This window comes from Mustelus asterias, chromosome 7, assembly GCF_964213995.1.
Source record: "Mustelus asterias chromosome 7, sMusAst1.hap1.1, whole genome shotgun sequence".
NCBI lineage: Eukaryota > Metazoa > Chordata > Chondrichthyes > Carcharhiniformes > Triakidae > Mustelus > Mustelus asterias.
This window is the reverse complement of record NC_135807.1, coordinates 14,999,464-15,012,267: the sequence shown is the minus strand read 5'-3', so window position 1 is coordinate 15,012,267 and position 12,804 is coordinate 14,999,464. Positions and strand designations below refer to the sequence as shown.

The 12,804-nt window shown below is 47.1% G+C and overlaps 1 protein-coding gene across 2 annotated transcripts in view; it reads right to left on the bottom strand.

Annotated features, from left to right (window-relative positions):
- Positions 1–1,378: 1,378 nt before the first annotated feature.
- The window catches only part of mppe1 (metallophosphoesterase 1), a 77,741-nt gene continuing 66,315 nt past the window's right edge, over positions 1,379–12,804 (bottom strand). Inside the window, exon 9 of one of the 2 annotated variants that reach the window (XM_078217018.1) lies at positions 1,379–1,654. In XM_078217018.1, the coding sequence (XP_078073144.1) occupies positions 1,598–1,654 (57 nt within the window). In that variant the 3' untranslated portion in view covers positions 1,379–1,597. Of the gene's footprint in view, positions 1,655–9,474; positions 9,722–12,804 lie in introns of those variants that run through there. The other variant, XM_078217017.1, reaches the window with a different exon arrangement.

Below are 12,804 nucleotides of genomic sequence, written 5' to 3'. Positions count from 1 at the left end.
CACCCACCACCACCATCAGCAGTATTGCTAACCCCATACCAACACGGATTCATAGAATCATAGAATCCTACTGTGCAGAAGGAGGCTGTTTGGCCCATCGAGTCTGCACTGACCACAATCCCAAGCAGGCCCTATCCCCACAACCCCATGCATTTACCCTAGCTAGGCCGCCTAACACTAAGGGGCAATTTAGCATGGCCAATCCACCTAACCCGCACATTTTTGGATTGCTGGCATGGATTCTTGGATTGGGTTGTTGGCATCGGGGCATCAAGACTCTCCTGATGGGTCCCCTGGTGGACTCTGGACGTGCCACCCCCTGTCACGACATTCTCCACGTCCCCCTTGCATAATAGCACCCCCGTATTACCCCCCTTTCATAGACCCCCAATGCCGACCTCCCCCCTTGCAGAGCTCCCCGCTGCATAAGCTCCTCCCATTCATTTCACCAATTATTTCTTGAATTATTGTTTTTCAAAGCTTCCCAATCACCGAGGCTTATCTAACGTCCTTGCTGGATTTATCTTTACATCATTTTGTGAACATGGGCATTGCATTTATGGTTTTCCCATTCCCTAAGTTTAAGGATAATTGGGAAATTTGGACTACACCTTGCCCTGCCCCCTTCTCCCCATTTTGGTCCCCCATTTCCATCAATATTCTTGGATGAATCTCATCCGTCCAACTGCAGAGTAGAAATAAATGTCCCCATCCTGTCATAGCCCCACTCCACTCAGGCCCCAACCCTTGTCACTGATCCTGGCACACTTATGGTGCCCAACTGGGGCACTGCCAGGGTGCCAGGTGGGCAGTGCCAGGCTAGCACTGCCAGATGGTCACACTTTCCCCCAGTGTGGCCATGGTGCCTGGTCCCTGCTACTGCAGAGAAGTAGTGATTCTCGCCGCCATGATGCCACGCTGTCGGGGGAGGAAGCGGCCATGCCGGACCCGGTAAGTCCTTTTAGCATTCTGGGTGCAAAGCCGTTCTCGACGGCAACACTGAGCCAGGAGGACACAAAACGGTGCAAATCGGTTTTTTTTGTCCTCACACGCTATCTTTCCGATTCACCACACTGATCGACCGGCACGGCGAGCCGGAAAGATCACGCCCCGTGTGGTGAACCATCGTTGGTTCCCACTAGGTAGTACTGAGCCAGGGTCTGGCCAGTACTACGAGTCTGTATATATGTTGCTGTTGGGGTTAGGGATGGGTTGTTCTACTTGTTACTGTTGGGGTTAGGGTTGGGCTGTTACACCTGTATTATAGTTATTATGGTACATCCCAGTCGGGCTCCGCCTCCTGGGAGAGGTATAAAGGTCACTGCTCTGTCTGGGACCCCTCAGTCTGGGATCATGTACGATATATGGTAGCTTCGTTGTAATAGTAAATAAAAGCCTTTATTTCCTTGAGCACCTCAAGCCTCGTGTGTGATAACGCGCATCACCCCGTATCCCCGAAAGTTTTTCTTAAAATATTCAGCCAATTGGTTTTCAGGCTGCTTCATTCACCAGCCAATCAGGTTGCAAATTTCAAAATCTAACCAATCATTGCGGAAATGAGTTTTTCTTCAGATGGCCGGTGGGTTTTTTTTGCCAATCACTTTAATCCTCCGTGCTCTGGTTTTAGCTGAACTTTAACCCGAGGGAGTGTGACCTAAAAGGGAGTAGAATGTACAATGGTGAGTAGTTAATCAAAGAGGAACTGTGGAGAACTGCAATGAATAATAAACAGCAAGATAGCACACCGCACAGCAAGGAGTGACTGCAGATGGAAGGATTAAACCCTCAGACATTAATTGGATATTAGAGCTATTTATGTTTCGGTTCACTCAAGCTAGGAAGTAATATGGTCCCAGGACACTTTATTTAAACCCTCATGAACTACATTCAAAAAGATAAATATATTTTTAAAAAGGTTATACATAAATACAATAATACATTGCTACACATTACAATATATATTGATTTGTAAGGTGCCTGGCTAGAAAATAACAGATGTTTGGGTGAGATTCGAAGGCAGTAATCTCATCAAGGGTTGGAGACAAGGCCATATAACAGCCAATCTCCTGGCTGATTTCTAACAGTGTTTCCTCAACGTTTTAAACTGGATCCAGCCACCAACTAAGAATGGATAATGGAACGTTGAAAAGAAAGCTTGATTTGAGTCCAGGGCATATTTTCCGCAGTTTGACATGAGCTTTTGTCATCTTATGTTTTGCCAGAACTCCAGGAGGAACATTACGTGCAGTTGGGAAATATAGTGAGTACCGTTACTGCCAGAGGCGAGCGAGTGACACACTGAACGCCTTTCCTTGGCGTCTGTCTGTACGCAGAGGAGTTTCCATTTTGAAATAGGCTGTGGGGTGTTTCCGCAAAACCTCGTGTTTGTGAATTTAATTTTTAACATGACTTGCAGAAAACTCTCTTCAGGATTAAATCAGAAATACTATTTATTCATACCATCAAACCTGGGGAATGGTCGTCACAACTCCAAACATATAACACACAAGACAGGGATTTGGAAGAAAAGTTTCACAACTAGATATAACTTAGAATGAAGGGAAAAGAACAAACATGGAATATTAACGTCAGTGTCCAGTGAGGGTTCCTTCACATAGGATGTTTGATTTGATTTAACACAGAAACATAGAAGATAGGAGCAGGAGGAGGCCATTTGGCCCTTCGAGTCTGCTCCGCCATTCATCGCGATCATGGCTGATCGTCCAACTCAATAGCCTAATCCTGCTTTCTCCCCATAACCTTTGATCCCATTCGCCCCAAGCGGCCTCTTGAATACATTTAATGTTTTGGCATCAACTGTTTCCTGTGGTAATGAATTCCAAAGGCTCACCCCTCTTTGGGTGAAGAAATGTCTCCTCACCTCCATCCTAAATGGTCTACCCCGAATCCTCAGACTGTGACCCCTGGTTCTGGACTCCCCCACCATCGGGAACATCCTCCCTGCATCTACCCTGTCTAGACCTGTTAGAATTTTATAAGTCTCTATGAGATCCCCCCTCATTCATCTGAGTGAAAACAATCCTAACCTAGTCAATCTCTCCTCATACATCAGTCCTGCCATCCCCCGAATCAGCCTGGTAAACCTTCGCTGCACTCCCTCGAGAGCAAGAACATCCTTCCTCAGAAAAGGAGACCAAAACTGTACACAATATTCCAGTTGTGGCCTCACCAAGGCCCTGTATAATTGCAACAACACATCCCTGCTCCTGTACTCGAATCCTCTCACAATGAAGGCCAACATACGATTTGCCTTCTTTACCACCTGCTGCACCTGCATGCTTACCTTCAGCGACTGGTGCACAAGGACACCCAGGTCCCGCTGCACACTCCCCTCTCCCAATTACAGCCATTCAGGTAATAATCTGTCTTCTTGTTTTTGCTTTCAAAGTGAATAACCTCACGTTTATCCAAATTATACTGCATCTGCCATTGATTCACCCACTCACCCAACCTTCCAGATCATTCTGAAGGATCTCTGCATCCTCGTCAGTTTGCCCTCCCGCCCAACTTGGTATCATCTGCAAACTTTGAGATGTTACATTTTGTTCCCTCATCCATATCATTAATACATATTGTGAATAGCTAGGGTGCTAGGCCTGATCCCTGTGGCACCCCACTAGTTACTGCCTGCCAATTTGAAAAGGACCCATTAATTCCTACTCTTTATTTCCTCTCTGCCAACCAGTTTTCTATCCATCTCAATACACTTCCCCCAATCCCATGCACTTTAATCTTGCATGATAATCTCTTGTGCAGGACTTTGTCAAACGCTTTCTTAAAGTCCAAATATACCACATTGACTGGTTCCCCCTTGTCAACTCTACTAGTTATATCTTCAAAGAATTCCAACAGATTTGTCAAACACTATTTCCCCTTCATAAATCTGAGCTCCCCAACCCCCCCATCCAGGCAGCCCTGATCTCCCGATCCCCACCCCACCCCCTCCCACTCACCGACAGTCTCGACCTCCCGCCAGCCCCGACCACTCCCCCACCACCCAATCCAGATGGCCAGCCCCAATCGCTGTCCTCCCTCCCTCTGCCTGCGATCCCAAATGTAGGGTGACAACAGGAAACCCCCACCCCACCGATCTCAGTGCTGAGGTGCCCCTTGGGGGGGGCCAGTTTGCCCCTTGGACAATTTCAGCCTGGCATTGCCCAAGAGATACCCCCACCTTACCTCTCACATCCCCGGGGGGCCTCAATGGCCTCTCCTCACTCCAGCGGGGTCGGGCAGTCTGTTCCCCGCTAGTGGGGAGCTGCTGTAAACCCTGCTGGAGTGAATCACTCCTGGCATGGGGGGAGATGCTATCTGGCCCGGAGATTTCAGTCCCGGGCCAGCTAATGATATGGAAATAACGGTTTCCATGCTGGAAATCTTCAGCTGGAAGATGCGCAGAGGCCGTGACACCCAGCGGGAGGCCCACAAAATGGCTTCCGCTGGTGTCTCCCAGCCCGCTGCACTGCCCCCTGTACGTTTTCAAGAAGCAGTTAGATGTGGCACTTGAGGTGAAGGGGGTGAAAGGACATGGGGGGGATCAGAATATTGAATTTGATGATCAGCCATGCTCAAAATGAAAGGTGAAGCAGGCTCGAAGGGCCGAATGGCCTCCTCCTGCTCCTATTTTCTATGTTTCCATCAAATTGCTGATCAGGAATTTCTCCCACTCTCAACACCTGCCATTTGTTTTATTTTGGAATGATATTCGACCAGCTTGACTGCATTATAAGTGCGTTTTCTTTGGCCAACACGTCCTGTGGTGGTACTGAATTCAGAGTCCCTGGTTCAGGGGCGAGGATACCCACTGCACCACAAGAGTGTGAGCCTACCACATCATAAAAACAATGCAAAGTCTAGTCAGGGAAGAGTAGCTTCAAAGCCACGGCAATTGAGGGGCCGAATGGCCTACTCCTGCTCTTATTTTGTAATCTGGCAGCATCTGATAAGGAAATGCATTGACATTTGTCACCTATTTTGTGTGAATTTTCAAGAAAAAAAATACAAGTTCTTTTTCCAGGTAATTATTTATTTTCAGTTAATATTTTATTGCAGATTTTGGCACTTTACATTGGAACAGTCTAAATATGGCACAAACCAGAACAATATGGCACTCATCCGAATATTGAAAAATATACCTCCTGCTACAATGAAAAAGTTTAAATGGCCAAGTAACATCACCGGTCTGACTATATTTAACTACAGACTTGTCTAGACAGAGTTGTTGCTGGTGAATTCCTACTGAATGAATATATTGTGCATTGAATCTTTGTGCTTCTCTGAAAGTTTCATAGCAGCTGATTTTAAAACAAAATCATTCTGGTGTTTCAGTCGGAAAATACTCCTTGTGGGTCAGCACTGAGTCCTGGAGTTCAGCACATCCTGACTCGTGCTCAATGCTGGTGTCGCTCAGATCGAGGCTACTACGACCAGCTCCACTTTCTCTCTGAGGTGGGAGGTAGGAAATTCTCTCGGCTCCTGCTCCTGAACCGAGTTGGAAAAGGGCCGAGTCGGGGCTTTCCCTGCGTGGTATTCCACAGGGCAGAGAATGACCACTTGCCTGAGGAAGGAGAGGACACACAGGAATCTGGAACGGCCGCCCAGTTTACAGGGCTGCTGGTCAGACTGGCTTAGAACAGGTCTGGTATCGACTAGAAGATCATGGCACCCGGTTATTTAAATGGCCACCCACCCGCATGATAGGCCCCCTTACGTTTTTAAAAGTATGAACCTGACTGAAAGGCAAAGTACAATTGGAGTGGAATTTGCTTGAACAATTGACTTTGGAAAGGATGTGGCCTCTTGGCTCAAAGCAATTGGTCTTTCCTTTACAACGTGACACTAGTCGGGTTTACACTCCTGACCGCGTGGGTTAATCCAAAAATGAAACTGTTCAAATATAACATGACTAAGAATTTCAGAATCACAGAATTGTTACAACGCAGGAGGTCACTGGCCCATTGAGTCTGCACCAGCTCTCTGAATGAGAAATTTACCGAGTGTCACTCACCACCTTCTCCCCATAACTCTGCAAATTCTTCCTTTTCAGGTTAACTCACTGAGTGAAAACCTCTCTCCTCATGTCATTTTTGCTTTCTCGTCCATTACTTCAAATCTGTGCCCTCTCATTCTCAATCCTCGAGTGGGAACAGTTTCTCCCTATTTACTCTGTCCAGAACCCTCATAAACTTCGAACACCTCTCAACACTGGCACAGTGGTTGGCACTGCGGCCTCACAGCGCCAGGGACCCAGGTTCGATTCCCGGCTTGGGCCACTATCTGTGTGGAGTCTGCATCTTCTCCCCGTATCTGGGTGGGTTTCCTCCGGGTGCTCCAGTTTCTTCCCACACTCCAAAGATGTGCAGGTTAGGTTGATTGGCCATGTTAAATTGCCCCCTAGTGTCAGGGGGGTTTGTAGGGTAAATACATGGGGTTACAGGGTTAGGGCCTGGGTGCAACAGGCTCAATGGGCCGAATGGCCTCCTTCTACACTGCAGGGATTCTCTGATCAAATCTCCTCCCAGATTCCTTTTCTCCAAGGAAAACAGTCCCAGGATCTCCAATCTATTTTCATATTTGAAGTTTCTCGAGCCTAGAATCATTCTGTCGCTGGGTCACAATCTTGGAACTTCCTCCCTGACTGCACTGTGGATGTACCTACACCACATGGAATGTAGCCATTCAAGAAAGCAGCTCGTTACCTCTGTCTCAAAGGCAATAAATGCTGGCCTAGCCAGCAAAGTCCACATAACTTGAATTAATCTTTAAAATTCTCATAAATGACATGTGCATCTTTTAAAAAACAAACATAAAACATAGAAGTGTAAGCACAAACTCTAAACCAACTCATCTGTTCAATGGAATGTTAAAAATGTACCACTTACATCAAAATATTTGACATGTAATGTTAAGAAAGCTGTCCAGTTTACATTTGGCCTCGACAAACATATACATCTTCAACTTTTAAATGTTTTATTGACAAGAGGGTGAGCCGGTGGATCCCGGGCAGACCCGTGAGCCAGTTACTGGGAGCCGTGGGACTGGGATGCCTGCGGATAGACAACGAGCAGCATTCCCTATTGCTGGACTGGTGAATCGATCCAGACTGTGCTGTGAGCTTTCTTTAACAGCGCAGGCATGGTCACAGTTTACTGTCTAGTGGACAGCGAATAGCCCCCTGCCCAGCTCTGCTCTGTACTCCTGGGACTGCTCTATTTTTGTTGGAAGTCTCCCAACACCAGGTTAAAGTCCAACAGGTTTCTTTGGAATCACGAGCTTTCGGAGCACTGTTCCTTCATCACTTCAGGAGTCTCTCACCTGAGGAAGAAGCAGTGCTCCGAAAGCTCGTGATTCCAAATAAATCTGTTGGACTTTAACTTGGTGTTGTGAGACTTCTTACTGTGCCCACCCCAGTCCAACGCCGGCATCTCCACCTCATGGTTATTTTTTTAAATGTAAGAACGATGATAAAAAGACTGTATTACCCTTTGCGTCACTGCCTTCAGGGTCTCTGTAGTCAACTCGCATAATAAACAAGAGTACAGGTTGGTGCATTCTCAATGATCTCACCCTGATTCCTATAGATGTGCACCATCAGGTTCAGAAGCAGCTGCAGGCATCAACTTATTTTTTTTATTCATTCGTGGGACATGGGCGTCGCTGGCTGGCCAGCATTTATTGCCCTTCCCTCGATGCCCAAGGGCAGTTGAGAGTCAACCACATTGCTGTGGCTCTGGAAAGACATGTAGGCCAGACCAGGTAAGGATGGCAGATTTCCTTCCCTAAAGGACATTAGTGAACCAGATGGGTTTTTCCAATAATGGGTTTCATGGTCATCAATAGATTATTAACTCCCGATATTTTTTTTGAATTCAATTTCCAACATTTACCGTGGCAGGATTCGAACCTGGGTCCCCCAGAACATTAGCAGAGGTGATGGATTAATAGTCTCGCGATAATACCACTAGGCCATTGCCTCCCCGACTTGTGTGCCAAACACCTGTAGATTATTGGAATCTGAAAAGGTTTGATGGGCAAAGATAGGGATGTTTCCACTTTTGGGGGAGACCAGGACTGGGGACTGTAAATGTAAGGCTGATAAATCTAACAGGAAACCCAGAAGAAAAGTCTTTACCCAGGGAATAGTTAGAATGTGGAACTCGTTACACAGGGGCTAGTCGAGGCAAATACCAAATAATTTAGAGGAAAACTAGACAAACACATGGGGGAGAAAGAAACAGGAGGATATGTTGAGAGGGTTAGATGAAGTATAGGGGAAGGAGGCTTATGTGGAGCATGAACAGTGGTATAGAGTAATGTGGTCAATAGCCCTGTTTATGTGATAATGTAACATTGAGTGTGTGGGAGTGTGTGAAATATCGGCAGCTGTTGCAATGACCAGCTAAAGTCCCAAGATCGGAGAGGTCTGCAGTGGGATAATGGGCATGTGTGTTCTACTTGCAAACTTGCAACCTTCTGTCAACAATACGGACCTGACAGCTCATTTAACCACATTGAATTTAATCTAATCTGATTTCAATTATGATGTGGAGATGCCGGCATTGGACTGGAGTGGGCAACAGTAAGAAAGTCTCGCAACACCAGGTTAAAGTCCAACAGGTTTATTTGGAACCACGAGCTTTCGGAGCGCTGCTCCTTCATCAGGTGAATGGTGAGTCACTCACTTGATGAAGGTGCAGCGCTCCAAAAGCTCGCGATTCCCGATTTCAATTGTGTGCAATTGGTTTGCACATTGGCAAAAAAGTGAAACCCCAGTATTAATGAGCACTCTGTAAATGTATTGAGAGAATATTCATCTAGAAATCATTCACTCTCCACACAGTCTAATGAAATAACCATTAGTTAACCATTAGTTAACCATTAGTTAACCACACTTCAAGGTGAGAAAATAACTAATTGACCGGAATTTTCCCGATCTGCCTGCCACGGGAATTGTAGCAGGCGGAGGGGGTAGGGGCGGGGGGGTGAGAGGGCGGTGGACTATGCAAAGGTCCGTCGACCTCAGGTGGGATTTTCCGGTTTTGGGATGAGCACAGCCGGAAAATCCCACCTGTTGGGTTATTAATTAAACATTTTTCAAACCAAACTGGCTTCATTTGAATATACTTCATTTTAACGCTGAGATTCCAATATATTAAATAATTTATTTTTGTAAACACTTGAAGTGTGGCTCATGTAGCGGCCTGGAGATGTTTTATGCCTTACAATCGATCACATTATTGAGCTCAATGGCACAACCCTCCGCTAACACTGAACATTGCTCCTGCTTACCTTGTTGCTTGGCAGTTGATTTAACCAGGAAAGGTTCATTTCTCTTCGTTAAGAAGTCTATCACAACTTGCTACAATCTGAAGAAATTGCTTTAACGCCATTGTATTCAAAAATGTTCAGAAAATAGTTTGCGTTTCTCAAAATACTAAGAAATTCCGTACATGCTCATCGAATCTAGAGATCTGTAACACCTACACAGAAAAATAAAAGGGCTGGTTGTCAGGGCAATTCACATTTCTCAAATGGCTTTGTGCTTGTTAATCAGGTAATGCATTATCCACTGCCAGAAATGGAGCTGGAATAGGATGAGATTAATCGCCACGCCAGCTGCAGTCAGGTAAATGGCAACTACGGTACTTTCACGAGGCAAAAAACACTTGGCCAGGGTAAAGTCAGTTGTTGTTATACTGCCCTGGAAATGAAAAGGAGATCGACTCAAAGTTAGCAGTGTCTGAATTCACTGTATTTAATCAAAATATGACAATAAGCAAAGAAGGCTTACCTGCCAATATCGATAGAAACATAGCAGGAGGTGGCCATTCGGCCCTTCATTTTGATCATGGCTGATCATCTAATTCAGTACCCCCATGCCCCCATTCCTCCCATATCCCTTGATCCCTTTAGCTATATCTAATTTCTTCTCGGAATTGCACAATGTTTTGGCCTCAACTATTTTCTGTGGTAGTGAATTCCACGCATTCACCACCCTCTGGGTGAAGAAATTTCTCCCCACCTCAGTTCTAAAAGGTTTACCCGTTATCCTCAAGCTACAACCCTGGTTCTGGACTCCCCCACCATCCGGGCTCAAGTTGCCTGTGTGGCCTCTCTCCAGCGAGGATCACTATGGTCCCCCCATCAACGGGGACCAGATATGATGGCCTCACTGGTAAAACTGGAGGCCACTAATGCCCCCCCCCCCCAAGGAGGCTGGAGCAAGTGAGGGTATGCTACGTGAGCAGTGCCAACCTGGCACTGCCAACCTGGCACCCTGGCCCTGCCCACCAGGTTGGGCAGGGCCAGATCAGGGGTGGGGGACTACTGCACATTCTGCACAGCGATTGGTGTGTGGTGGGGGGGTAGGAGGGAGGGTGGTGATCATTCTGAGTCACTATGCGGGGGCTCGCGATCGGCTGCGGAGCATCGAGGCAGCAGGGAGGGGGAAGGGGCAGGGGCAGGTTTAGGCCACAGAGGCCTCCTGATAGCAGCAGAGGCAGTGACAGGCTTTCGGGCCAGCTAGGCCCCACCCACTCCCCCTACAGGCAGAAATCAGATCCAGGGATTTTTTTTGCACCGAGTGCATAAGATTCGCCTGGTGGCTTCGCCAAGGAAACGGATCTGAAACTCTCCCATTTTCATGCCCATTCTGGACTCAGAATGTTTTTGCTAAGATCCCACCCCCCCCCCTCCCCCCCCCCCCCACCGCCCCCCACCACCCACCCCTCCCGATGCCTGCATTGGTCTTAGCTTGCCATGAAGGTTGGATACCCCTGAGTGTTTTTACTCTCTTCACAACCTTATGTTTGCAAACACTTTCACATCAGCGGCTCCCAGTGAGGGGGGGACCAGCTCAGCGCATGGGCATCTCAAATCCAGATGTGCCAGAGTCTAATCTTAACTCATCATCCAATGGTTCCAATCTGGGTTTTGTTTTCCTCTAACCCTCATAGTGAAAGGTACAGCCCCAGTCGCCCCCTTCTGCCCAAGCAGCTTCGTTGGGGAACCCAGAACTAAGCAGCACAGTCTAAAAATTAGAGTCAGATCTTATCTGGAGTGAAATGAGGAAACGCTTCCACACAGAAAGGAGTCCGGAACTCTCTGCCTCAAATGGGAATCAAGGTTGGATCTATTGTTTCCCTTAAAGCTGAGGTATAGATGGATTTTTATTAAGCGGAGGAGTGCGAGGATGTGAGGAATGGGTTAACAGACCTTCCAATTAAGTCCGAATTTGATGTCAATTATTCAGTAGAAGTCACTGATATATGACGGGGCTACGGGTGGCACTGGGTGTTGATGGAGAATTGGAGCAAAGAAATAAAGGTGGTTTATGAAGAAGCAGAACTCGTGGCTCCTTTACTGAACTGCAACCGAGAGGCCCAAACAAGAGAAAGACAGGGATTAGGTCACAGGTCAGTTATGATCTCACTGACTTGTGGAACAAGCCGGGGACGAAAGCAGGGAGGGAGTTGAATCTTTTCTGTGTGTGCAGCCCAGTCGGGGGGAGTGTTCCTGCTTGCCGGGCCCCGCAGGGCAAGTCAAAAACTGACCATGAATGCTCTCTTCCCCTTCCGACCCTCCTCCTGGCAGTGAAACCACAGCAGCTTCCCAGCTGAGGTCAGAAATTCAAATAGAGATTGCCGATGACACCATCAGATCCCAGTGTTAAAAGTCAACATCAAACCCGGCGGGGTGGGGGAAAACTGAGAAGTCACCAGTTTCTGGGTAGAATTAAAAATCAATCCACTGACATTTAAACAAGGTAGCAGCAATCTTTCCAATAGACACGTTATAGCCTTCTGACCTGAAGTAAAGTAACGTTTATTTATTAGTGTCACAAGTAGACTTACATTAACTCTGCAGTGAAGTTACTGTGAAAATCTCCTAGTCGCCACACTCCGGCGCCTGTTCAGGTTCAGAGGGAGAATTTAGCACGGCCAATGCACCTAACCAGCACGTCTTTCAGACGGTGGGAGGAAACCCACGCAGACACGGGGAGAACATGCAAACTCCACACAGACAGTCACCCAAGCCAGGAATTGAACCTGGGTCCCTGGTACTGTGAGGCAGCAGTGCTAACCACTGTGCAAGCGTGCCGACCTTCGCACTAAGTTCACCAATTATAGATCATAAACACAATATTCCTGGATCGTGAGTGTTAGAAACCTGGATACATCTTCTCTGCATCCATCTTTTGATTCTTTATTTTTCCCATCACCTCCTGTCTTCCACCATTGGTCCTTTGTCATTGAATCAATTGCTGCATTTTATCCTCTCACACGCCTTCCCTCTTGTTCCTCCTGCCCCTCCCTCCTTCCCGAGACACGGCACTTAATTAAAAGCACTTTAAATCCATAACTTCATAGAATCATAAAATCCCTTCAGTGCAGAAGGAGGCCATTAGGCCCATCAAGTTTGCACCGTCCACAATCCCACCCAGGCCCTCGTCCCATAATCCCACATATTTAGCCTGCTAATTCCTTTGAAACAAAGGGTCAATTTAGCATGGCCAATCAACCTAACCCACACATCTTTAGACTGTGGGAGGAAACCCACGCAGACACAGGGAGAACATACAAACTCTGCATAGACAATAACCCAAGGCTGGAATTGAACCCGGGTCCCTGGCGCTGTGAGGCAGCCGCGGTAACCACTGCGCTACCATATCATCCTAAAGAATCACAGAATCCCTACAGTGCAGAAGGAAGCCATTTGGTCCATCGAGCTTGCAATTTCAACAATCCCACCCAGGCCCTATCCCTGTATTTACCCTGCTAGTCC